The 27,220-nt window shown below is 44.7% G+C and overlaps 2 protein-coding genes across 3 annotated transcripts in view; both read right to left on the reverse strand.

Annotated features, from left to right (window-relative positions):
* Positions 1–706: 706 nt before the first annotated feature.
* On the reverse strand, positions 707–16,289 carry LOC142904459 (uncharacterized). The gene is made up of 3 exons (XM_076050565.1): positions 15,990–16,289; positions 6,370–6,430; positions 707–2,628 (listed from the first exon to the last, which is right to left on the reverse strand). The coding sequence occupies exons 2-3, from the start codon at positions 6,399–6,401 to the stop codon at positions 1,839–1,841; spliced, it is 822 nt and encodes a 273-aa protein (XP_075906680.1). The 5' UTR covers positions 6,402–6,430; positions 15,990–16,289; the 3' UTR covers positions 707–1,838.
* A 2,562-nt stretch (positions 16,290–18,851) lies between these two features.
* The window catches only part of nwd2 (NACHT and WD repeat domain containing 2), a 33,767-nt gene continuing 25,398 nt past the window's right edge, over positions 18,852–27,220 (reverse strand). For both annotated transcript variants that reach the window (XM_076050665.1, XM_076050666.1), the window contains exons 7-8: positions 26,294–26,883; positions 18,852–24,959 (exon numbers count right to left, since the gene is read on the reverse strand). In XM_076050665.1, the coding sequence (XP_075906780.1) occupies positions 21,063–24,959; positions 26,294–26,883 (4,487 nt within the window). In that variant the 3' untranslated portion in view covers positions 18,852–21,062. The remainder of the gene's footprint in view (positions 24,960–26,293; positions 26,884–27,220) is intronic.

Raw genomic sequence — 27,220 nt, forward strand, 5'->3', positions numbered from 1 at the left:
TTTCCTCCTGGTGGATTTTTGCTCTTCCTGTTTCAAGCCTCCCTGATTGGCTGATGTGTTTCACCTGTGACCTGTCCAGCTGCCCCGTGTGACGTCTTCTTCCTGTCTCAGTGGATTAGTTGTTTAAGTTGTTGTTGTTGTTTTCAAAAATGTTGTTCTTCCTGTCGTTACACTACATTTGGTGAGTGCACGCCTTTGCTTTGTATTATTCTGGGGATTTAATGACAAAAACAAAACCACAGTAAAGTGACAAAAATGCTAGACAGATGCTACATGTGGAAGACACAGGTTAGTCCTTAGACACTTTGTTCAAAATGTTCATATTCTGTCCATTTTAGAGTCTTTAACTTTGATCCTGGCCTCCGAGCGAGCAGCTTTGCACAATAATTAGAGGGAAAAAAACCTCAAAGAGTTGTTGTTTGCAAACTTGCCAGAGGTATTAGCTCCCTTTGTGACGCTGCAGAAAGCATTTCCCCAGAATTGTGTGTTGTTTATTCTCGCTTACAGAAAAATGGAGCAAACAAATGAGTTGAGGGTTGGTCTGTACATAGTATAGTATCTAGTATAGTATCTAATAGACTATTTTGGCAGAACTGAACCATTTTAGCAAATTAGGAGATTGGGCAACTCGCAATTAATAATCCAAATGGATCGAATCGCTTAGTTAAAAACACAGCGATGAAAAGTAATCATAATAACAACAATAAATAATTCATGTATCTTTATTTAACAATATGTAGAAACAATTTGGCAGTAAAACAATAAATGAAGTCCCAGTTTAGCAAATTCATCATCTTTGCTAAGGGAACAAATAAAAAGTTCCTTCATCTTAACTCACGCAAAAACCAAATGTGTGCTTTTCCTTTGCATTGTCTGGCCTCGACTAGTTCACAATAAGGCACATCAACAAACTGCAGGTTAAACTAATGTCACAAGCCAGACAGGAAAAAAAAAAAAAACTGGAGGTAAAAAGAGAGAGAAAAAAAAATAACAGTGGGACAGACAGAGTACCTTCATGGTGCAATCAGTGAAATGTACAAAAACTTTGGTAACCTGCTCATTAGCGTTGCACAGATATGCCACTGCATACTGAGTGTGTCGCACAGCATTGTGCATTCAATTACAAGATCCAAAAAATTGCCAATGCACTTTGTTTTCGACGTGAGAGCGACGTTTGCACAGTTCTCCTGAAGTTTAAAGGCCTTAGTTATCAGTTTCCTCTCACAGTGACTCAGGAGAAAAAAACCCAATACCAATACAAGCCAAGTATTATAAATAACACAACGACACGGACAATGACAACATTGGTAGCACATAAAAAAATAATAATTTGACCTTTCCTCGTTGAAGAGTCCTAAAGAGCGGTGGAGAGCGCTGGTGTTCAAAGAGACGTAGCTAGTTCCTGTAGCTCCTCGGTGCTAATGAAGGCAGAAAGAAACTTGACATTTGCTTTCATCGATACCTGGAGAGGGGCAGTGTGGACAGCGCCACCGCACGGCCAGTTCTGATATTTTCAAAGCTGTGGAGTGTCTGATGGCGTCCAACTGGCTGATTTGGCCAAAGGCAAAAAATCTGTGTCTCTTTACTTTGTGTGGAACCTCAGAGCTCTCGCTGAAACATGGCCTTCTTCTCAAAGGCAGACGTTGTACTTCTGTCCCTGAGGTCAGGATATATATATATATTTATATGTATATACATATATACATATATATATCTATATCTATATATATATATGTATAAATAAACCATCCAGGACTTTAAGTTCCAATAAAACACGTAAACAGAGCGCTCCTTCATCAGCGTTACGCAACCAGCTGCCGCCTCGAGGAGGTGTTTCCTCACTCGCACTCCTCTCCGGCGGTGGCCGCCTCCAGCGCCGCCAGGGCCTCTGCCACCATGGAGTCCGTCACGCTGTGCGTCCCCTCTTCCTCTCCCTCCTCCTCTTCCTCCTCCTCCTCCTCGTCCTCGCTCTTCATCACCGAGATGCCGCTCTCCACGGTGGACACGTCGGGGTTGTTGCGCCGCCGCAGCTCGTCCTTGGCGTCGGCCGACGACAGGCTGGTGGTGCTGGTGTGCATATCGGCCGACAGCACGCTGCCCTCGTCGCCCGTGTCACACGGGTACTCGGGCGTTCCCCCGACGCCCTCGTCCAGCTCGTCGGACGACGACAGGCCGTTGTTGCACTCGCCCAGCTGGGTGTCCCAGCCGCCGTGCTGCTGGTGGTGGTAGTGGGCGGGGCTCTGGTAGGGCAGCGTGTCCGGGTAGACCGGCACCTGGCTGGGGCTCCTTTCCTGCACCCACCGGCTGCCCGCCGACTGGGGCTGGATGATGTAGACGCCGGCCGGTGGAGTGCCGAGCGGCGGCTGCCGCGGCTCCCTGGCGGAAGGTGCGGCGTGCAGCCGCTGGTTGACGTGGTTATTGTCGGCCTCCAGCATCAGCGTGCTGTCGCTGGACTTGCTGTAGCCCAGGTTGTGGAAGCCGTGCTTCTGCCTGCCGCGGTCACCGCCGGGTGCCGGCGGCGGCGGCGGTGGCGGTGTGTGGGCCGGCAGGTGGTGGGGCTGGTAGAGAGAGCTGCCGGGAGAGTCGGGCTTCCTGCCGTCAACCCCCGCCGACGGGTCGTAGATGTAGCTGGAGGGCAGAAAAAAAATATTGATTAGTGAGTGATGTGTGATAGCACGGATTTTCTTTCTGACCCAAAGATGGTATTGCCGATATCGATACCAATACCATACCAATACTAGCACCAATACCAATGCCAATAGCAATACTGATACCAGTTAACTGATACCAATACCAATTGCAGTACTGAGAGCAATAGCAATATCAATGTCGATACCAATACCAAAACCAATACTTTATAGAAGCAAAACATGTTAACATGTTATTTCAAATTATGGCTGCACAACACTACATTATTATTACACATTGTGTCTTTTGTAATTTACACAGCCTCAACTCATAGCCAAAAGCAGATGTAACTTGGACCATACCGACTGATGGAATCTGGTTCTGAAATATAGTGAAATAAGTGTCTGCTGCGATTAAAAAAAAACCAAACAAAAACCGACTTGTTAACACCAACGTAAAATGCAGAAAGTGGAATTAATGACAATTTACCATGAGAGTCACAGCTAAAAACAGACGCGTGTGGAATCACGAGTATCAATGCTTGAACGTCGACCCTCCTCACTGATATTGATGGACCACAACGATATTGGATGAAGCTGATTTGCTTAAGCGAGATGTCGTGCACTGTTGCAGTAGCAATAGTAAACAAGATTAGTTTGCTGTATCCTGGTTGCCCTCGCAGACAGACAGACAGACAGACAGACAGACAGACAGGCGGGACTATTTCTGTCCGCCCTGACTGGGCTCCAGGAGTCAGATGTTCCTGCGACGATCGATGAGAGCGCCGCTGCCGCTGATCACTGGCCGGCTGCAACAGGAAAGCTTGGCTGCTGCGGTCGATGGCTCCCTCTAAACCGGGGGGACAAGCTGTTTGACTGGTGGGGCCACAATGGGTTCTAAAATTTAAAATTTTATAGAGGGGCTGGAGCAGCAGTAGATGGATGGAGTGTTTTGGTGACCCACCTCCTAGTAGGAAAAAAAATCTATCAAGCAAAGCAAAGTTCCAACAAAATCAGAGTCTTTGAAGCCCCACGATATTTAGCTCTTTATTGAAATGACTCTCAAAACTACGGGCTGTAGTTTGCCCATGCCTGCTCTAAAAGTTGCAGCCGAGGCTCTGACACGCATGCTATTTGCTTGCTGGTTACACGTCAGACATCTGGTCTGTGTTTCTCCCACGTGAATGCCGCGGCGTGCGGCGGCGGCAAGGTACAGAACGACCCGGACCTTCCAAAAATACCAGCCGACGACGTGTTCACGCTGCGGGCGGAGAGACGAGGGCGCAGCCGCTGAACAAGGCCAGACGTTGTTGAGAGGAAAAATGAAAAAATTGAACTCTGCAGCCCTTCTGTCTAGAGATTATCCAACACATTTTTACAATTTTACTGTGCTTGGAGGCAGAAAGCGAACGTCGGGTATGAATCGTGTTTCCTCTCTCCATTCCACCGTCAGTGGTCCGTGCTGCCGGCCTGTGATTGGACAAATGAAGGGGCGGAGCGTCTCACAACCGACCGCCGCCGCAGCGAATCCCCCGTCAGATGGCCCCAGATCGGCGAAAGGTAGGAAAGGAAGTGACACTCGATGAAGCTCTGAGCCTGAAACAGCTTCTCGTACTTGAGTGGGGGAGATGTTCTTTGAATCTAAATAAGACAGTGGTCCTGGAACACCTGGCCAGGTATCACAGTGTTTGCAGTGCAGAGGAGTCAGACGTCCAGCAAACTTCTTCTCTGCTCTTCACTTTTTGCTTGTTTTTTTTTCTCCTTTTTTTTCTTCCCCCCACCGCACGGTCATAAGAACCTGAGACTTGAATCCCCCCCAACCCCCCCTCCGCCCCCCCACAAACCTCCTCAACTTCCCAGCAATTGATTTCTTTCTGCTTTCTTCCTCTTTTTTTTTTCTCCCTTCCCGGAAATCTGACACGCAAGACGGTCACCCGCTTCCATATTTATAGTGGCGAGCCTCGCCCACGCAGCGGCTCACCCTGTCTGACTTTAGCACCTCTCCCCCTCTCCCCTCCACTGCAAGCCAGTCTCTCCGGCTGCCGAGGTGAGCTCGCACACACAGAGTGTTGGAAGAAATGAATAAAATGAGCGCGGTGACGCACAGAGGCAGACAGAAAGTAGACAGAAAGTGCAATTCAATCGGCGCCCCCTTCTGCAGAATGATGAATAAATATATTGATTTCCGTGTCCGTGATCAAACAAATCACGCGGGGGCGGGGTGGGAGAGTTGGGGTGGGGGGGTGGGGGGGATACCTAGATCGTCCGAACGGATCGTTTACTGACAGACGGTGACAGTGACGGTCTCTCGTTAAAATCCCTGGAGAGTCTCCGCTCCGTCAGGATTCTCTTCCTCTTTTCGAGTCGCAGTTATTTGTTCTTTCTGCTCCAGCGGAGCACCAGACAGGATGTTGTTTACAGCAGGAGGTGAGGTCAAAGTCCTCAGTCACACTAGCTGCAGTCCCCTCCTGGTAAACAGGTTTGACGTTCACATCAGAAACGACATGCGGGAATGCCCCCCCCCCCCCCACCCATGTCTTCACTTGTCACCGTCGAGCGCGGGACTCAAACTAGCGCAAACTAAAGCTGTGAATATATTTACGTGCAACTTGGTAAACCCAGCAGTTTAATTAGCTTTGTGCAAATTATTAGATATGACTGCAGTGCGTAATGCAAAAACTAATGCCGCCGAGGACGTACTGCAGGTTCATTTTGCAGGAATTGTGGCGTCCTGCTGGGTTTGCTGCGGTGAGCGCGCGGCGACTCCGGCTGAGGCTGCGCCGCTGACCCAGTAACCTACACACAGCCTCTGCCAAACTCCACTAAGCCCAGAAATGTGACACTGCGGACAATTAGAGAGGTATGCGTGTGTGTGTGTGTGTGTGTGTGTGTGTGTGTGTGTGTGTGTGTGTGTGTGTGTGTGTGTGTGTGTGTGTGTGTGTGTGTGTGTGTGTGAAAAGCATTCACATGTGTCTCTGACATGGGAAAGTGTCGAGGGCGGAGGATTAGGTCTCTGGTATGTGAATCACAGCGAGGCCGCTTCATTAATCCGCAATCAGAATCTCGCTCGCCTGCGCTGCTCGTGTTTTCCTTCCGTCTCTTTTCAAAGAGCAGCGCCGCTGAACCCCCGACAACAACGACGAGTGGACTCCTAATTAGCAGGAACACGGTGAATATGGCCGTATTGATAAGCAGCCGGTTCAAGGCTGGAGGACCAGAACTCTTTACTCAAAACTGGCTTCTTTAGCTACATGCTAACATTAGCGCTCCTGCTAGTTATCTTATGTGCAAAAACACAGTGGTGGCAAAAAGGTCTTCCCGCGTGTAGATAGAGTGAGTTTACCCCAAAAATTAACTCTGAAGTCTGATGCTGAAACAGCTTGAATGATTTCCTTCCAGCTGCATTCATTAAATTTCTTAATGTTTCCCCTGTAATCTCACTGCAGTCAATCAAGAAGCAACAAGCAGGTGATTTTATTGTTGCGGTGCACATTACGGAGGAGACTGCACTTTTATGGTGAAATGAAATATTGATAATTGGATAGTTGAATCACACAAAACGAGTCAGTGCTATCACATCAGTGCGTTGCTGCTGAGTGCATCGGCTGCGGTTCACACACCCGCCACCGAGAACATTGGCCACAAAAGAATAAACACAAATGCAGGAGTGCGGCGGAGGAAACGACTCGCTGACAACCTTTTCAAGCTCACAGAACCAAACTGGGTGTGAAATGAGTCTCACCTTTTTATCATCCTGCAGCATTGGCACCCCATCTGGCCTGCTGTGTGTGGTGGTGGTGGTGCTGTGGGGGGACATAAAGAGAGAAATGTTCAGTCCAATGCCAACAATGTATGCATGCATCGTCCGTGGCGGCTGACATTTTGCCCTGGTCCCTGCCGAGGGAAAGGTTAGTTAGCTCCTCAGATGCCGCCGCCCTGTGCAATGACACACTGTGACAGAGTTCCCAGACGACTATTGATCGGCGGGTTCAACACCTCTGACATGCCAGGGGTTTTTAAATGAGGGCTTTTTCGTGGCTCCTCTGGAGGATTTCATCTCATCACTCATGTTTTTTTATTTATTTTTTCTCCCCCGTCTCTCTCTTGTCGCCGTGCCCTTGGTGGCGACGCAGATTGGGCGAGAGGATGGAAACTCTGTCGGCCGCGAGCGCCAATAGAGATATTATAGCCATCCATCACTACTGCGAGAGTGTGCGTGTCGGAGTGTGTATCTATGAGGTAGACAGCGCCGACCTTTTCCCTCTCTGTGGCGTGTTTCTCTGGGCTTTGGCATTTCATTGCCTCGGTAAATAATTAATCATCGGATTCTTGAATGAGGATTGTCTGCAAGCAAAGAGAAAGAGTGTCACAAAGGTGGAGGACACTGTCTCCCCTTGTCTCCAGAAATGAAGGATGTGTGTCCAGCAGAGGAAAAAAAAAACAAGACCCAAAACAGTTTCCCTGCCTAACCTTCGGTCTCCGACCCTGAGGGTCCATCATGTGAGAACAAAATAGCATTACAGAGTCACCAGTGGGTGGTTTCTTTATAGAAAACACTGGAAATAGAATGAAAATACCAGCTTTAAAAGAGACGTAGTTAAAACAGGGTGCCAGTGAGTGGTAAGGGCAAAATCAAGCTTTTTAGTCCCTGAGGTCTTTAGGGGATGTCCAAAACCAAAACTGCACATATATACTGTATGTGTGCATGTGTATGTATGTCTGTATACAATGCTGACACACCGCCAAGACGCTGGTGGGGAGTGGCGTTGAAGAAAGAAAGATCTCCTTTATTCCCCTGGCCTCAGGATGACAGATGGATGGCCTGGATTATGGAGATATATCAGGCTTTAGAAGCAGCAGCTCTTCTCGTCAGTGGTTATCGTGCTGAGATACTGTTCTTTTTATTTCTTGGCAATAATGCACTGTACATCACAAAGGTCCTTGTGTGACAGAGTGGTGTGGTGCCCGAAAGCAAGAAGGTCTCTGATCCAAAAGCAGGCCTGTTGTACTGTATGTTCCTGCTGTCTGTTTGGTTATTACGGCCACAGTCAAAAGACACCCAAGTTAGTTGACTTGTCTATATTGCCAGTCAGTGTCGAAGACTGCAACTGTTTGTTTATATCTCTGCCAGCCCTGAGAGGACTTGTCTAGGGTCTACTCCACTTTTGCTCAGTGATAGCCTGGGTTACGCTCTTTGCCTGAGGATAGGTGGTGGACGGATGGATGGATGGACAGTAGCTCTTTGTCATTTTCTCATCCTTCTTAAAAAAAGAATCAAGGTGAGGCAACAATGATGCAGCGTCCTTTGGTTGTGCTGTTGGGCTTTTAAGCAATGGAGAGAGTGTGAGCGAAGAGCTCCAAGTGGTCTCTCCTCGGGGAAATCTTGTGAAAAATACATGAGGGAGCAACAAACAAACCTCTTGGCGCACGACGGCACTCATGTTCACATTGAAAAATCTGCATCACTCTTTTATTTATATATATGAATGACTTCGGAACAAACAAACAACGGCTATGATGGTTTTCCCAAGGCTACTAATTATCCCCTCCAATTCTGCTGCAGTATAATAATAAATAATAATAATAATGATAGATTTTATTTGTAATGCACTTTACATTTGTGGTCAAATCTCCAAGTGCACAGTATAGCGCAGTATAGCCATAGCCATAGTGTAGACCATCTTGGAGGCCGATCGAGGGGGAATCGGCTGGGACGACTCTCACCCACTTGTCAGTGAGATGTTTGGCCTCTCCGCCGCAAACACTCGCTACCTCACATTCATCACAGGGGACCTCCGACACAATCTCGCTCACTTTTGGACTAAGTCAAGGGGATGATCGGCACCGAGTGCACTCCAGAGTGGCAGAGGAGCCCAGCAGGCATTCAGACGTGATGTCTTGTTTGACACGCTGTTGAACCGGAGCGCCACAAAGCGGCTCAAGTGTCCCTTATCTCACAGGCAGGGGAGCTAAAGTCGAGCAAAAGTCGAGTTAATTTCCCAGCGGGTCTTGGGAACCATAGCGTTAATTGCGCGCTAAGTCAGTGCTGAAAAGTGAAAGTTGCAATTGGACAACTTCTTCAAGTTTTAGTCAGATTCTGGCAGGTCAGCGACACTGTGCCAAACTCCAACAATCTTTTTTTCCCTTTGTTCTGACCGCTCTGTTTTATTTTCCGCTTCACTGCCACAACCACTACCCCCTGTTCCTGTTGCTTTTAATGAGGTAACAGTCATCTCTCCTTCTGTGCTCACAACTTTTTCTTCTCTGTACTTTGACACGTGTTTCACTGCGACTTCACTTGGAAGTCTGTCAATCCCCTTCAAGAAGTGTGTCAACTTGCAGAGCCTCGTCGGCCAAGTGCAACAGGATTAACAATCGTTAAACCTTCAACATGGACCTTTCTGAACTTTTCTCATTATCATATTATTTAAAAACATTTACCCCGGCCTTCCTGAACACAAAGAAATCAAATCTATAACATCATGACAGAACACTGATCAGGAAAGATTTGTATTCACGTGTAATTAGATGTAAAAACTTTGTCCCTGTTCAACATTTTCTCATTTATATTACAATACATGACTACAGCCAATTGTTTACAGCACTTACATTGAAACTCATAACGCATATGGCTGCCTTTTGATGCTGACTACAGAATGTTAATCTATCGTGGGAGAAATGCAGCGTACTATCGGCGTATTGAGTATGGAAATATTCATATATTGATTTAATTGCCACAAGTAACCCACACCAGACTCAACAAAAACAGAGCAAGGCACAAGGTGAACGTCTAACCCTGGAGTCAAACCTCATGACTCTCCGTCTCATGTGTCCCATCATGGGAGCTGGGTGAGCTTCAGGCTGGGGAACAGCGTGGACATGAGGTGGCAAATGTGCACTGAACAGCAAATTGCATTCCAACGTTACCAACCTTACATAAGCCCGTGACATGAACTAAGTGAACATACAACACTCCATACACTCGACGGCGTTGATACAAGTTATATAATGACTGCAGTTCAAATAAGTTTCTGAACAACTGAACAATTGTTTTTGGCTTCAGTTCCTTGTTACATGTGCTTTTTGCTTCGTTCTGCTGGATCAGCAGGAACGAGAGAGGAACCAAACCTGGGGGCAGAGATGGTGGTGGCATTTCAGACACCCAACAGCTCTCCTCTAAAAAAAAAAAAAAAAAGACTAACTGGCTTGTTTTCCATCCAAGTGACCCAAAAGTCAGAGACAAAGTAAATAGAAGACAATAAAACTAAAGTCTCTTGAAACCAACAAACTATCACACTTTTGGGTTTCAATCGTTTTCCCTTTTTTTTTGTTTGATACTGTGTGTTAGGTTAAGGCATACATTGAGTCTATGACTCACTGTAGGAGTCTATGACTCACATAGTGCACGTTTCATGTCCTTCTTTTCTTGTTGTGCGGTGCATTAATACAACAATAACAATAACAATAACAATGAGATGATCTTTGACTGAGGAAAGCCTGGAGGCAACAAGAAGAATAAGACAGCTAAAAGGTCAGGGGTTAGAAATTGGAGCACATACTCTGAGCAGTGCATGAGTGACCTCCGCATCTCAGCAGACAGTCAGAAGGCTGCAGACCGTTTCTACTGGTGACATACAACCCTTGGAGACGAACTTCTCAAATAGAGGAAGGATCATTTATTATTATTATTTTTTTAAATACATACTTCACGCAGTTTTTGTGCCAATTTTAAGGCTCTTTTGGCTCCTGTTCGGCCAAGAAACTTTGCAACTTGGATTTAAATTTAATTTAAACAATCAAATTCAATCAAAAACAATCAATCAATTTGCATTGCTTGAGTTGTCTTCCGGACGGCAGTGAGTTCCCAGAAGCATGTGAAGTGTTTTCAGGAGATTCAGGAGAATCACTCTTGTCCCTCAGGCGATGCTCTAAAGTCAGTGAGAGTCCAGAGTTCAGCCCTGCCATCGTTCACACACTGGCCACTGTTGGCTGGCCATTGAAGTGCTTTATCCACTGCTCGTGCCGTTCAATACATAATATATGGCTCTTGTTTTTTTTGACAGTGGAGATTTCCCTCTGAGGAAATTGAAACAGGCCATCCAGGAGAAACAGTTGCAATAAGAAGTGAGATTGCCAAGTGTCCCCTCAATGTGCGGCAGATTGAAATCCCAGGGACACCCGCTGAGGCGGCAGTGCAATGATTGCTGCAGTGGGAATAATCTAACCTGGAAAGATGACACCAAGAGCGGATCTTCCTCTGGAAGGAGAGCAGCTGGAATTGATTTGACCAGGCTTGAAGTTTGGTCTGAAAATAGTTTGGTTAGCGAGTGCAGCAACTGAGAAATCGGGCTCCTTTCCTCTGGTTCAATTGATGAGAGTAACCTTGGACAGCAACTGTATTGCCCAGATAGCCACTCTAAAATATCGCTCATCCATCTTGCCAGCCTGGGATGAACAGCTTTCGAAACTGCTCTGAGGCAAAGACCGATTCAATAACCAATCGGCTGCTGCACTGTACTGTCACCTTAAAAGAAGGGCAACCAAAGAGGCCTGAAGGTTTTTATCTGCTGACAGCCTCGTTAAGCTTCCCTCGCGACTCATTTTTAAAAGAGTTTTAAGAAAACTGCAGCTCACTGTGGCGAATGGCAGAGCAGCTGATGTCCGGTCCTTGCGTAAGACACCTTGTGCTACGCAAGGCCGATTGGTCCGCTTGAAGGTGGGACAAAAAGCTTATCATCCAGTCACCATTTTGTACATAAAGGTTTTTGAATGAAGTGGAAAAATTAGGTAACAGCGTGACATAATGTTTGCCAACCACATTATTATTAAAGGTGTAATTTGTCAAAAGCGGCCCTGCATGTTTGCTTGCGGCCTCTTAACAAAGGAGCCGAGCCTATCGCTGCGGCAATATGGGTTGGTCACCTGACACATCTGTGAAAAGGTCGCCTTATGCCAAACATGGGTGTTGCATGAGAGAGTTCTAAATGAGGTCCAGGCACACTGTGTTGTTTTTCTGTGTGTGTGTGTCTGCGCGTGTGTGTTTACGGAGATTGTGTACATGTGGGTGACACAGGAGAGGAGTGTTGGTGGTGAGAAAAGTGGCCCAACTGGTCTAGCATCTATCCGCCTGCTGTTTGTGTTTACTGTTTCTTTGTCCTCTGGTTAATGTTTGGTGTGTGACGTAATGGCAACTGGTTTCTGGTGCAGTGACGAGTGGGGGAGGGGGTCGTCTTTAAAACAAAATACTAAGAGGATCTCACCGTCCACATGCATCCTTTCCTTGTGTTTTTCCCCCTTAAAGAACACTGAGAATTAGAATTAGAACTAAAAACACCAATTGAAATTGGATGGCATACAAAAGCACTGTGTTGGGAGATCAGCTTCAGCTCTTGACAAACAAACCGGCCAGAGTCGTTAGTCAAGCTTTAAAAAGTCACAATTTGCTTTCTATCTTTATTGCAAGCTGAATATGTCAGGTTTGTGAAGTGGACTGGAAAACAGACACACTCCCGAACATGTGTAAAGAGCAATTTGCTGTTGGTTTTCCAGACGATTAATCCATTAATGGCAAAAAAAAATAAAATAAAAAAATCAGCAAATGCAAACCAAACAAGGCTTTCAGGAGCCTTTTCCTGCATTAAAAATTTCAGCCCCCTGTGAAAATCACCCGGACGTCAAATTGATGAATGATAATTGAGAGTAAAGGCAACATGGAGACATTTGATTCCCATCTGAGCAGTGAGCTGTGCTGAGCTGAGCTGAGCTGAACTGGCTCTGTTTATGGCCATTCGCTGTTTTCCCAACATGTTTTGACACCCGCCGGTCCGCAGATGCGGGGATGTTTGTCGGCCGCTGGGTTGGCGGGCGATCGCCGTTTTTGCATCAGCGCCGGGCTGTCGGCTCTTACGAAAATTAAAACTGCCACTCAGTTTTTACCGTCATTTAGACAAAACAGGACGACTGCTGCCATGAACTGAGTACAGAAAACTGCGTTCCCTTGTGCTCAGGGGGCCCTGAGAGATAAGACAGGGAATTACGGCAGCATCTTATTGCTCAATCTAATCAATAATGTGTACAAATATAAAGAGATCAAGCCGTGATCAATAAAAGGCCTGTTTGTGGGATTTTAATTGACGTAAACATAAAATGCTGAGAGGCTAAAAGAGATGCTGCTGCTACAAAAACGATTTGTTGGAGCCATTTCTCAAATACTCACATTTTATTATTCTATTGGATTTGTGGTAATTTTGTCCTACAATTGTTGCCGTCGTCTTTGGTACATTTTTTAATTTCACGCACTTTCATTTACCGTTTCTTTACCTTGTAAAGTAAGCAAGACTATACAGCCATTATAAATGACTCTAAACCTAATCCTGTTCATCTACAATCAGGATCTTAATTCCCAAAATATTTAAATGTCACATACGATGTGAAGTTGACCTTTTCTATGTTAATATTAAGAGTAATACGTGTCTTTGAGAGGCAGCTCCCCCAAAATATGAGACTCTGTCTTTCACTTCTTTCTCTTGGTTTTGGTTAAAAACAGCATTGTGCAAAAACATCTAGCCCTTTGTGATGTCACCAAAATATGATTATCTCACTGATACCACTCAATGTTTAGGGAACCCCCCCGCTGCCAGGCGTTGGCTCCGCCCATTGAGGCCTCCTTTTCTGTCTTCCTACAGAGACGCGGGAGGTTCAATGAAGTCATCGGTTTTAGCAGTAAAATTAAAACAAGGGGAGGTTGTAAACGTAGCACCCCCCGCCCCCAAGTCTGTAATTAGAGTATAAAATACCTGAGAATGGATATAATAAAGAACCTTTAGGATGAACATGAAAAGGACACAGTTGTGACGAATCTAAACTCCAAAGTCGATGCGTTTCAATGAAGATGAATCCGATTTATGTCGGCGTCTCTGTCGTGACTCGGGCTTTTCTTTGCCTCACTTTCACAAGCGCCTTCAATTTGGCTCCTCTTATCAGTTTCGGAGGCTTTTAAAAACCCAGGCAGAAATGTCAACTCATGATTTTTTTTTCTTTCTTCGGTGTGTGTGAGGTCGACAAGAGAAGAATAAAGAGGCTGTATGGCTGCTTATAGTAACCTGTGAGTACAGTGGATGAGATAACCTCCCCGCACGACTGATAACTGTCCTCACAAAGGAGCCGTTGTGGACATTTCTTATCCTCGCGCTAAGTTTCAGCGATTAGGCATGTCAGGGGGAAGAAAAAAAACCTTCAAACGATCAATAGTCATATGACCTGAGGTCCATGTGCATGCATTTGTGTGTGTGTGTTCTGTGCTTTTCCCTGGTTTTCTTGTGTACTAATAAAACCTCCCTTTCCGGCTGGACTCAGGTAGCAGTCTGATGCAAACAAGCCCTGGGCCTCCTCTCTATTTCCCAGCCGCCCACGCTTATCGATAGCACTGCAAACAAGCCAATGGAAGGTTCCCTGGGTCAGGGCTGCAGGGAGATATTGTTTTTCATTTTTAAGCTCCTTAATCGGGCTTGTAAAAATGTTTGCAGACAGCCAAATCAGGTGCCTTTCAAAAATCTGCAAGTTAAATTTGCTCACTGCCACCCACCAATTTTTTTTCAAACCTTATAACTTAAGAAAATCCAAACATTTCCTCATCTTGTGGTCCATTACATCAACAACGTCATTTCTGACGACTTTGTAATTGTAATATGTGATCACAGATCAAATATTAGAAGTCATACTCTCATTCCTGCGCAGTACTTCATTAAAGATGTCAAATTATCTGCAGCAGTTGTATTTTTCAGACCCATATGTCACCTGCAGCTTCAGCTCTGTGGTTACATGAAGTCACTCAGCAGCAGCAGCAGCAGCAGCAGCAGCTCAGGTGCAAATCAGACGGCACCCTGTGTTATTTGCATACACTTTTACTAGCCAGTTTGGTTAAGAACGTGCCACAGGGGCGGAAGCAACCAGAGTCGACACGGAGAGACGGGCGAAGTAAACCTGGGCCCGGCATCCCGCGGACACTAGCTGTCATCCTGCTGATAATTGAGGCGCCTGGAGGAGGAAAAACCTCGGCGCTGTCATGAAATAGCAGCTGAGGCATGGGAGCGTTTGACAAACGGCCGCGATGAAACTGGTTTAGGCTCGGACGAGAGGCTTGTGAGGCGGCGAGGCAGGGTTCAGAAAGAGTCTGTGTTAGGTGTGCAAACAAAGCCCAAGGCCATGAGCATTCATGCTCAGCTGGTTCAACACCACTCCTCCACCTCCATCACAGACAACAGCAGACAAATGTCCTCCGAGAGCAACACAACACTAATTAACTCAACTTTCCAGCTATCCCTACAGCTGAAAGCGTGGGCGTCTGTGAAAAAAAAAAATATTATTATTTTTTTTGCAACCGGTATTGTATCATAAGAGCAGAATAATGAGAGTACAACCCTGGCTCTATCGAAGGTGTGGGATAAACAAACACGATAAAATCAAAAACGAAAATGCTCTGAAAGGCGCTAATGACCACAAAAAAAAGTGATACAGCTGTAGAATAAAGCGGTTATCAAAGACACACAAACACGCACACTACCAAGTTATTTATAACCAAGTTTCCCGGTGCCATAGTAGAATGTTTGATAGTCAATTAATCATTTACTCACTTTGGAGCCAAAAGGTTAACCAGGAATCATGTCCTGCATGCGAAAAACTACTGACTGTTGTACCTCTTCCCTTTTAGCAGCACACGCAAAACTGACGTTTGTATGTTGGGAGGCTAATAGAAGAGTTTCAAACTAGTTGCTTGGCGCTTCTGAAACAACACAACAAACTTTTTCAATTGCTCGCTTAAAAACAAACAAACAATGAAAAAGTAATTCAACCAACAACGCTGAAGTCTCAAATATTTTCAATTCAGGAAGGGATGTGAATGGACTAACAACAAAAACCACAACAACCACAACAACAACAACAACAATAACAACAACAACAACACTGATGGTGATAGATCATAATAGCGCCACGCAAAGCTACATTTAATAAAGCCACAGACATCCATTAGTGTATTTATCTCAGCTTTTCTGTTTAGCAGGCGTTAAAACAGTTTCCAGATATCCAAACTGTATCACGGCCGTCTGTTTGACTTCCTTCATAAATGTCTAATACACATACAGGTTGCGATGCAGCTCGCTGCCATATGGTTGACAACACTCACCCCGCGTCCACCTGTTGCCGTTTTCACCCGCCGGAGCAAAAGTTAACTATGGTCTAACAACGCATCCGCAACACTTCCGTCCGCTTCCAGAGCCGGTCGAAGGCGACTTTTTTCATCTTCTTTTTTTCTTTTAGCTAAAAGGGGAGCAGAATGAAAGGACGGCAGTGCTCCTCGCTTACCTGTCGCGCTAAGTGAAGGTGTGGCGCTTCGCCCCAGGTATCAAAAATACACCGACAACCCCGCTTGACATTGAAATTGTTGCACTTCGGCTCCGCTGCGATAAAGAAAGAAAGAAAAAAAAAAAAAAAAACCCGGGGGAAATTCGCGCCTCCGCGGTGAAAAGTGGTTTCAGATAAGTAAGCTTGAGCCGGATGTGACTTCCTTCCCTCCGTTGAAGTAGTTTCGGTGAGCACCGATCAGTTTCCCCTCTCCTCGCTGTCTCCCCTGTCCCATCTCTCCGGTGCAGCGGCCGATGGGTGCGACCATGGATCAGAGAAGCAGCGACCCGCCGTCAAGTCGCACATGAAGCCGTGCGAGCGTTTCCTGTCAAGACTTTCAAAATAACAAGAATAATATAGACAAACGAAACAAAGCCAAACGCTCAACCAGTGTTTAAAAAAGTTGTTCTAACTTCTTTGCGATAACTAGCGGGAACTTTGTACAAAAGCTGCCTGAACTTCGTTTTATTTCCTTGTTTTTTTTGTTGTTTTTTTTTTTTAAAGGAATCTATACTTGTCTGGGAATACTAAACACTACCTAATAATGTTATAGACTAATCTAATCAGTTGTGCTCTTGATAAGATAAATGGTTTATACTAGTAGGGCCTCTGTATAAACATCTTAATGAACCATTTAGACCAGCAAATGACTACAATATGGTCACTTGTCCTACCTTTAGATTTACCACTTCATTATTGTAACACAAGGTCTTGCTCCCGCCAGCCTGCCTAACTTCCTGTCTCTACCTGTATCTACAACGATAGCTTGACTCGGCTCACACCCATCTGCCTCCTCAAAGTTGCTGTGTGCTCATGGTCATATGACTCGTATGTAGAATCACCCTGATAGTTGTTTCATGGTTTCTGGAAAAATCAGTCTTCTGACCTCAAAAGGGGGAATATGAATAATTCTGAAAATTAAATTTATGGAATTGAATAGTAGTAATGGGAGAATTGCTGGAGAAAATAAAGAGTTACTTGTTACTACTATGTAATGGTCTTTCTCCAAAATGTATCCATGAGCTTTTTTTTGTTTCAGAGAATGAAACACCCAGAGCCTCATTTAAAAACACCAGAGGCAGTTTTCAGCTCCAGTTGTGGCAGTGTGCCAGTGAACATTCTGGCTGAGGCACAAAACATGACAACAGTGTCACACGTCAGATGCAAAATAGAGTCCTCAGACACAACGGCAGTGATGCAGAAGAGACGCTCTCCTCCTCACTTTTGTAAAAGGACAAAACTCTGTGACACCGTGAAAAGGTTTTAATCAAAGATGGCATGAATAGAATTAGAAATGTTTCTCAGGAAGTGCTGAATAGGGACAATGTGATTTTACTAATAATTTAACAAATGTACAATTTAGTGAAAGTTAAGATTAGGGTCAGAGGTTTATTAGTTTATGAACAACTTTCAGTGGGATGTTATGTTCAATCTGAAAAAGACTAGTCTTTAAGAAAGGAGAGCAATAGGTGCAATTATAATAATAACAATAATAACAGTGGCTTTAAAATAATTAGCTGCAGCACATTGTTGAAATTCCTCATCCACTTGAATTTGGATTGAAAGCCCCAAGCAATGCATAGACACTATAATGTCTTTAACCTGAGAAGCTCATCTAGAAAACTGCTACACAAACTGGAGCAACAAACTGGAAGCAGGAACACTTTATGTTGCTGCGCCTGTACTCCCAGCATGCTTCAGAGGAATTAGGTCAGGGCTTGCTGGTAGTTATTTTCCCCAACTGGGGTAGAGGAAAACTGTGGTGGTGAAAACAAGATAAGAGGAAAAGAAAATGGGCACCGATCTTCACTAATGGCCCATCTTCAGTTGTGTTGTTCCAAGGAGCTGGACGCTGTGTTTGGGAGGCCTGGGAATTGTGCGATTTCCTCTTTAAAATGCCATGTTTGGGCAGGAGTCTTGGCCACTAAAGAATATTCTTTCACCTCATTTGCGTCCAACTGTATGTTTGTCTGAAGTGTGTGAATGGAAAAACGGTGGGAAGGAACGTATGAGTAACTCGGAGGCTTCCACCGCTCTGATTAAAAAAATCCTTCTGGCCTTCTACACTGTACAACCAGCTGACAATGAGCATGCTATTTTAGTGACCGGGTAAAGAAGGAGCGATGCCACGGTGCGCTACAAACAAACAAACACAAAGCCTGTGACCTGTGGGGACCTCCAGCTGGACAAACAGGCGGTGCAATTATGTGCCCATGAGGCTCTGCAGGTGGAATGTGCTCGCGGTAGTCGAGCCCTTGTTATCACAAGGACTGGAAGTGGCCCCACTGGCCGCCAGTCGTAAGCTCAACATCGGCACAATGAGAGGCGTGGCCTGAGTCCACCTGATGTTGCCGTGGAGACAGCACAACGCGCACGTGGATGCACATGCGAGGGGATTGTGTTGGGATGACACCGCTGGGAAATTAAACTCATGGTCCAGACCAAGTGGCTTTTATTGGCTGGTCGATGCTCGGTAGAGAATGTGTTGGCCTTGTAGCCTTGGAGTGTGGCACCGTCGGTGTGTCTCAGCACACAGGTGCACTACACATGCGCCGCCTAATTACAGTGACAGAGAAATATTCTCCACGCTCGTCATCACAAGTGGCGCCAAGCACGGAAGAAGAATTACAGACTCATCAGATCATTCGTTTTTGTTTTTTGTTTCGTTTTCCATAAAGGTCTGTGAGGGTTTTCTGACTTTTGGGGGGAGGGGGAGGAGGGACAGGAAATACCTGTTCAACCAGATGCCTCGTGGCAACCTCTCGGCTATACGTGGTGGGAAAACGGGGCCAATTGTATCCCAGTCATTGTCATGTTGAACGGGAATAAATAGCAAGACGGCGACACTGACGTTCTGCAGAGAAGAGCCTGAGGCGGTGCAGCAGAGGCAAAAAGTGAACCGTTTTATTACATTAAAATGCTCCATACAAACAATGCATACACACTAGTTGTCATATTGCTTCGGACATACGTATTTCTTTTGTTCCTGTTTGGATTCCAGTAAAACAACTCTGTAACAAAATGTAAAGTACAACATTTATGAAAATATAAATCTCTAAACAGGTACGTCAGTCCTGACAATACAAAGAATACCATAGAAACATTCATTATACCAGTATGTCAACTATGAGTTGCAAACATTTATTAAAAGTCATTCATGTCACTGAACAGATATAATATCGCCATTGACTGGCTTCCAAATGGACACATTCAAATATACTCTGAATCTAGCATTCCAATATATTCAATAAGAGGAATCTGCTTAATGTTTTTAGTAAAGATAGCACATATTTTTCTCTATCAGAAACATAATCACAGTCGAAACACTGAAACAATTTGGTACCAATATAATTACAGTACAAGCCTCAAAAATAAACAAACTACATCATACACAAAGTGCGACTGGGACTTTGGCAGCAGGTTGAATATTTTCCATTTGTTTTTAACTCTACTAACTTTAATTTGTGGAGAAGTAAAATGTTTTAAAGCTTTATGCTGCTGCCCAGTTTTAATTTGAGGGCCTTGAAATGTGTAAAAACACATTGGATGGCATAGCCCTTTTAAAAATATAAATTGATTAATGAATTTTTTTTCTTGCCTGGCAGGTCTGATCGGGTCTGATATTACACGTTAACATGCTTTAAAAAAGGAAACTTCATACCTGCAAGCAAACAACTTCCCCAAGATCACTGCCAGGAAAAGCAGATTTTAACGGCTTTCATATCAAGAGAATGATAGCCATGTGTAAAGAACAATACAATGGCCATTGCTCATTCATTTTAGACACACATTTTATAGTCTAATTGGACACAAATTGTTGCACAACTTATTTTCACAATTTAAATTACTCCTAAATGTAATTTCTGAGCTAAAGCTAAATTTGATCCTAGAGGTTTAATGTCCTGTGTCTCTAGGAATTTTATATATTAGTACCAGTCCTAGTAACCGACTGGACATGTATACCTTTGTATGGAAACATCAAATATTTAAAGCCAACTCTACATACATTTTATACAGTGTCTAATGCGAATAAAATGCAATAATTCCTCCTCAAAATTAGTCTTAAAGTGCTTCAATCTATGGTCAAGACTCTAATTATATTCACATGGCCAAGCTGCTTCAGTGAAACACTTTCCCCCATAAAAGCTCTCCCTTTCAGCCAAAGACTCACAACAAACTTCACGGAACCTAAAGCAAGGACACTGGTTAAGGCGTGAATGTGTGTGGTGCTATGCTACACTGTATGCTTCATAGTTGTGTTCCAACAATGTCCTGCAGCCATCCTGGCAAAGAGTGATGCCACACATCTCTCATGTTGTTGACTGACTTTTAATTATCGATGCAAGTGTTATGCAACTGTGTGTATACTGTTTACAAATTCCCTGCATTTTCATAAATCTTGTAATCTGCACATAAATAACATGTTTTTTTTTTGTTTTTTTTTAAATTCCAGGCACTCACTTTGATTGCATTAAGCACAACATAACATTTTTAAGGAGTTGCACAAACTGCAGCAGCCAGAAAGGGATATGTACATATGTCCATTGTTCTTCCTTTTTATACAGTACGGACTGATGATAATACAAACATAAATATACTCTTTTTTTGTAATTTTGTAAAGATAAACATTATGGCTTAATGTACACAAAAACTAAAAAGTAAAAAAAAGAAAAAGAAATCACTCGAATGGCTATTAAAAAAATGTTTGACGAAGACTTTTGATTAACAACTTTGTTCTTCAAATGCAAAAAGGACACATAATGGCAAACTAATACTTCACAATATTTACGTTGCTTCTTTTAAAAACTTAGCATCTTCCTAACAGTCTCAGAGTGTAAAACAAAGTAAGACCACATCTTAAGTTGGAAGTAATAAAGAATTTCAGTGCAGTGTTAAAAAGGTCAGCCCATTAACTACCCACTGGGCTGACGCCGGCAGCTGAAACACGTGGCTGTAAACAAACACCAACCGCAACCCCAGCGATTCCAGACTTTCTTGCCTACCTCCACCCTACTCCAAACTAATTTGCACACATCACTGCAGCAATTCTGTCTTTTTCGTAGGCGTTGTCGACTCCCCCTCCCCAGAGTCAGACACATTGATGGGACTGTCCCTGGAAAAAACCTCTGTCGACTCCCTCCAAATGCAGTCGGCAACGCTCTTAAAGGTATGGTTGCAGCACTTAGGCCGTACCTTCTGTGAGGCATTGTTGACAATCTGTCGGCTGTTGGAGGTGGCAATTTTTATTTTGAGGGCAGCATCCACACGGTCCACTACTGTGTAAGTGCCAATGCTGCCGTCCTCAAAGCCAATGATGATGTTCAGTGCACGCTGCGAGAGGGATATGAAGGTTGGGGTCTTGTACAAGGAACACGTTCCAATGCTCTTTCCATCAGCAAGGCGCATCACGATCAGATTGGATACGACACCAGCGTCGTCGTCCTCGTCGCAGTTCCGGAAACAGACGTAGACGAGATAACGTCCATCTCTTGATAATTTTTGACGCCAAATTATACCAGCAGCGTGAATAAACCTCAGCTTCCCGCTGTGGAGATCTAAGACGTTGATATTATCATCTCCTTTAGAAACAATCCCCACTTTGCCATTTGGGGAGATTTGGAAGTCCTCCAGATTTTTAAGAAAGTTGCTGGGCAGCTGCACTCGCCTGCAGACTGACTCGTCTGCCACGCTCCAGATGAATATGGTCTCTGTGGAAGTGATAAACACCACGCAATCAGGGCAATCAGGAATGAGCTTGAAGTTTACGATGGTTATGCCATCGTCACAGACAAACTTCTTGGACACACTGCCGGACCACAAGCTGACAGCAAGGAGCTTGTTTTTTGAGGTACCCACTAGGAAAGTGTTTGCTGTTGTGATAAGTGCATTTTGGAGGGTGACCAAAATGTTGCACACTTTGTGGCCTGTTCCAAGTCGCCAGACCCTTGAGGCGTTCTGCTCACAGAGGGACACAACAAACTGGTCATTGTGTGTGATAAGCAGCTGCGATATTCTTTGTCCGTTGATGCGGAATATGTTTTCTCCAGTGTGGGTTTGCCAGATGTACTGACTTGACTTGTCATCTGAAGTCACCATGAGTTCTCCTGAGGAAGTTAGAACGCAGTTTTCCACTATTCCCTCATGCTTAAAGACTGTCTCGATGAAGCCGGTGCTGAAGTTCCACTTGTGCACAGCCTCTGAACCATCCATGGTAAACACATAGTCCTCTCTGCCAGACAGATGCACCGTCTGGATCTTCTTTCCCGTCTTGTCAATATTGGACATAGCTGTGATGATGTCAATGTCCCAAACAGACAAAACTCCACTGCTGGCAACAGACAGAAGCAAGTTGTGGTGGGCTGATTTAATGAGTTTGACAATGGCCCCTGAGATCTCAATCAGGCTAGCCATGCACTGTCCACTGTCTCTCCGCCACACAAAAATGGAGGATGTGTTCTCCATTGAGGCCACAATGCTCTGTCCATTCTTCGAGAGAACAGCAGCGACAAAACGTTCAGTACGTTTGGCTTTAAACTTCTCTACCATTTTCCACAATTTTGTGTCAAGAACTTCTATACTGCGGGCCTTGCAAATGAGAATGGAGCGCTGGTCCTCGGACAACTCGATGCTCACAACTTCACTATCATCACCTCTGCAATCGTAATCCTCCATTAGCCTTGGGTTGGTAATTTCTTTGGTGTTCCACACAGACAAACTACCCTCATTGTCTATCATCACCATTTGGTTCAGGGTGTCCAGGATGAGAATTGATTTGACAAATCCCCCAGAAAACTCTGAGGTCACTGTGGCCAACTTGTCCCCATTTTCCAGGTGGAAGATGGACGTGGTGTTGAGGTACTGGCCGCAGAAGGCATACATTCCATCTGGAGAGCACTGGACACAGGTCACCTCATACCAGCAGTGAAACTGGTAAAGTGGCCAACCATAGAGTAGGTCAATGACGTTAACATCTTTGCTGGCTTCCAGCCAAGCCAAAGCATGATGGGTGGACAATGTAAACCCATTAATGAAAGCAACACCACCAGCAATGCCACCATGCTTGGATCCTTTGATTTCAACCTCAGACAGAAGGCAGGACTTGTGATTATCATAGATGAGCAGCGTGTTTTTGGTAGTGGCAACAACCAGGTACTTTTCATCAGTAGTTAGTCTGATCCCCAGCACAACAGATCGGGCTGTGTCAATCTGCCTAAGAAGCTGCCTACTCTCTACGTCCCAGGTGCTGACAGAGCCATCTTCCAGGGCCACAAGGACTATGTTTGGGGCTAGAGTGGGCAAGATCTCAACAATCTGCATGTAGCTGGAGCACAGAGGAAGCCTCTCTGGACTGTAGGTGACATCCATAGAGGAGTGTAGAGGCACAATAGAGCAGTACTTCGGCCCATCTTTGTCACACTCCAGAAGGAGGTGTCTGAGTTTTGGGAGGGAGGTGACAACTGGCAGAAGTCTTTGCTGCAGTTCAGCAGACAATGATGCAGGATTCTTTAGCACCTTCACTTTGATGCTGCGGAGGGTAGATGCTAGAAACTTGAGTTCTTTTTCTTGGGTGTAGCTGTAGGCCAGGTCTATGTCTGTTAAGGTCTTATCGAATTGTCCAATCTTTATCATGGTGTACAGCCAGCTGAAGTTCATAATGACGCCAAACATGAGGTCATCTGTGCGCCCACTTCTGGTAAGGTGGTACACCAGCTCTGTCATCTTCCGGTGGTTGACAAAGAAGATATCTGGTTCCAAAAGGTTGCACTGGAATACCCAAGGCTGCTCCGGAGTCTGTCTGTCATATGAGTACTTGTCAGTAGATGCTTTTTCAGTGGCCTGCTGATGAGGTGGGCTTTTGTGTTGAGATATATTCATTGAAGTGAAATGGTTGTTATCGTAAGTGAAGATTTTCTTTCTGCCCCCTGACCATGCTCCCAGGAAGTACTCTGCAAGAAGGCTGTGCATTTGATGGACATCTTCTTCATTGCTAAGATAAAGCTTCTGAGCAATGAGATGCAGGTGTCTGTTAGCCCATACCATCAATGTGACATTGCGCACCTGCCGTTCGATCAGATAACCTTCCAATTCCTCTCTCAGTCTGGCGACCACATCGTAGGAGATCCTCAAGGGGTTTTTGAGGTAAGTAGCTACGATGACATCGCCAAGAACTATATTATCAAGGGAGAGGATATCCTCCAGCTCAACCTCAGTCAGGCCCGACTTGGCCATGGTAATATAGCCCAAAGCTCTAAAGACAAAGCGTTGACCAAACTTTTTCTCCACTGAGTAGAAAAGCTGTTCTATGCTTTCATGCACAGTGGAGCATAAAGACCTCTCGTCCACATCTTTGTGAGACCTCCAGTGCACTACCTCTCGGTAGATGAGGTTTACAAACATTGGTAATGTACACTTAGCAAGGGCCTCATTGACATAGATCTGTTGGCCAGAGGTGACTTTCCTTTTCACTTCCAGCAACTGCTGTTTTAATGTTTGGCTGCAGACCTTTCGGTCCCTTTGGATCAACTCCACATAATACCTCTCATCATGAATGAGGTGTCGAAGTTTCTGCAAGATCCCATGTTTATTGGGCAAAGTTGAGACAATGATACGGACTGTCCGGGGCAAGTGTACGGGAAGCCACCAGAGCTTGCGAACATCATCAGCTTCTGAGAACTGCTCCAGGGAATCCAGGACAATGACCAAAGGCCTGTGGAATGAAGATTCCCCAAGAAGGCTGATCAGCAGTTCCCTCATCTCCTGGATCTTGTTAGGCAAAAAGTGAATCAGGCAGCGGTAGTTTAGTGCAATCTGTTCACAAATGCTCTGAAGGAAGGGACGCAGGTCTGTTGAATGTGGACTGGAACCAATGAAACGGACAATGACAACTGGATCAGTTTCTGGGCCCATCTCTGTCTGCAACCATGTGTATGCCTGAAAAACAGTAAAGACACAATTATGATTACCGTGAAATAGACAATAAAGTAAAATTACTGTGACAGCATGAAACAAAGCATTGCATAACATGTATAATGTGTGTGTGTGTGTGTGTGTATATATATGTATATACGTGTATATATACATGTATATAAGTGTATATATGTATATGTATATATGTATATATATGTATATACATATATATGTGTATATATATGTATATATATGTATATATATATATGTATATACATATATGTATTTATATATATGTATATACATATATACATACATATATACACACACATGCATACATACGTGTGTGTGTGTGTATGCTTATGTATAAACTCACATTTATTTTGATACTTTCCCATCCACACGTTTGATATTAAGTAAAACTCTGTTGTGTAGAAGCAGTTATTTGTAATGATCTGGTGTGTGTTCTTGTTTAACTGCACACAAGTTAGGTGATGGCATCCCACACATTTCCCACAAAATTTTAATCTTGTGGTAAAACATGGTGAGAAGCACAATTAGCGTCATTATCATTTATCTCAACATTTACCTTGTTGATTAAAAGGACTCAGTGATTTTGTATGAAAACAGTCAGTATTTTGGAAAAATATAATTAAAATCTTAAAATCTTTTGGAACAATTACAAAAAACAACACCACACAGCTGTCAGTGGAATTGCATGCAGTTGAAAACTGGACACATTCACTCTCCTTCTTTTTGATCTTGAGCCAACATCCACTTTCCATCAGAAGTTCATACTTTGATCCTTTGTTTTTTTGTGCCTCTGCTTGTGCCATTGCGCCGTACACCGTTTTCTTGTAACTTGGATGTTATGAATGGTTTCCCACCATTAAATGAATGTATCACTCTAACGACTGGTCCAAAGGTTGAACAGGAGGACTACATCTGTGGGTGTTAGCCATGCAGTCTTAGCCGTTGTGTGATCCTAATATAGCTGGGCAGCCAGATGGCACGCGCAAAGCTGGAGATTGAAAATAGAATAGAGTGCACGCACACTCACTTCAATAAAAAAAATTAACACAGCGTTTGCAGAGAATCTGCATTGATATACATATATTACACAACGCAACACACAAACACACAATCACACTTAGCCTCAGAAGAAATCAGACACGCATGGTGATGGACAGTCTTTTGGCAGACACACAGATGGTCAAGCATGAACAGTTGCACGCCCCCTCATATGCTGCACTACAAAGGACAAACACACGCTCTGATCAGAAGGGATAGATGAGGATGACGTGCAGGATGAAATCACAGGAGAGAAGGCAAACAAACAGGTCCACATGTTGTCCCACCTGTTTGGCCACCTCTGACAGCAGCAGCGTCTTCCCCGTGCAGGGCCCACCGTAGACCACCAACGGGCTCATTCTACCCTTATTGGTAGGCAGAAGATAATCGTGGACGTAATCCAAGGACTCAGACTTGAACTGGTAGAGCGCTGCGTGGGTTTTACACAGTGACAGGTGCTGTAGGATCTCGTCGTACAGCGGGTCGGACTCTGTGTCAAAGTTCTGCTGAACTGTGGCCTGGATGATGTCAACCATGTCCTCGTAGAACTGTTTGCACAAACCCTCCACGTAGTTGCTCTCCACCTCCTGAGAGTAGCCCAGTTTCATGTCGCAGTGGGTGACGGAGGAGTAGACGCGGAGGTTGGAGGCAGCGACCACAGTGGGGATGAATTCATCTCGCACCTTGACGAGGCGATCGTAGGCTTCCTGGTTGCGCATGACACGATCGGCATTCGCCGTGATGTCCATGTATCGGGCCATCTCTGGCAGCTTGGCAAAGCGTTCGAAGTTGGAGATTTTGCGGATGTAGCAGACGCATTTCCTGAGAAAGGCAGGAGTTTGTTTTCCAAGGGCAAAGTCTAGCTCATCCTCCAAGGCTGAAAACAGGAGAAATACATTGGTTTCCTAAAGACAAACCAATAACTTTCAGCTTTAGAACGAATTGTGTTGGGCGTGATTGTACAATTTGAAAGAAGCACTCAAACATACACACACAAACAAACAGATGTGGGATTTAGATTGCTTTCAACATCTGAGCAAAATCGACTTTACAGGCCTTCAGCTTTTGATTGCAAAGATTTCCCTTGAACCCAATTTTTTCAAAGTGAAAGCTGATCAAATCAGCAAAAGCAGCGCCGATGAACTGTATCTCAGGCTCATCCACAGAAAAAACTGGCTCTCTAAAGTCCTGGACACAATCTCCTCTGGAGCATC

This window comes from Nelusetta ayraudi, unplaced genomic scaffold (genome assembly GCF_046127955.1).
Source record: "Nelusetta ayraudi isolate G7.1 ecotype Tasmania unplaced genomic scaffold, CSIRO-AGI_Nayr_v1 ptg000128l, whole genome shotgun sequence".
In the NCBI taxonomy this organism is placed as follows: Eukaryota; Metazoa; Chordata; class Actinopteri; order Tetraodontiformes; family Monacanthidae; genus Nelusetta; species Nelusetta ayraudi.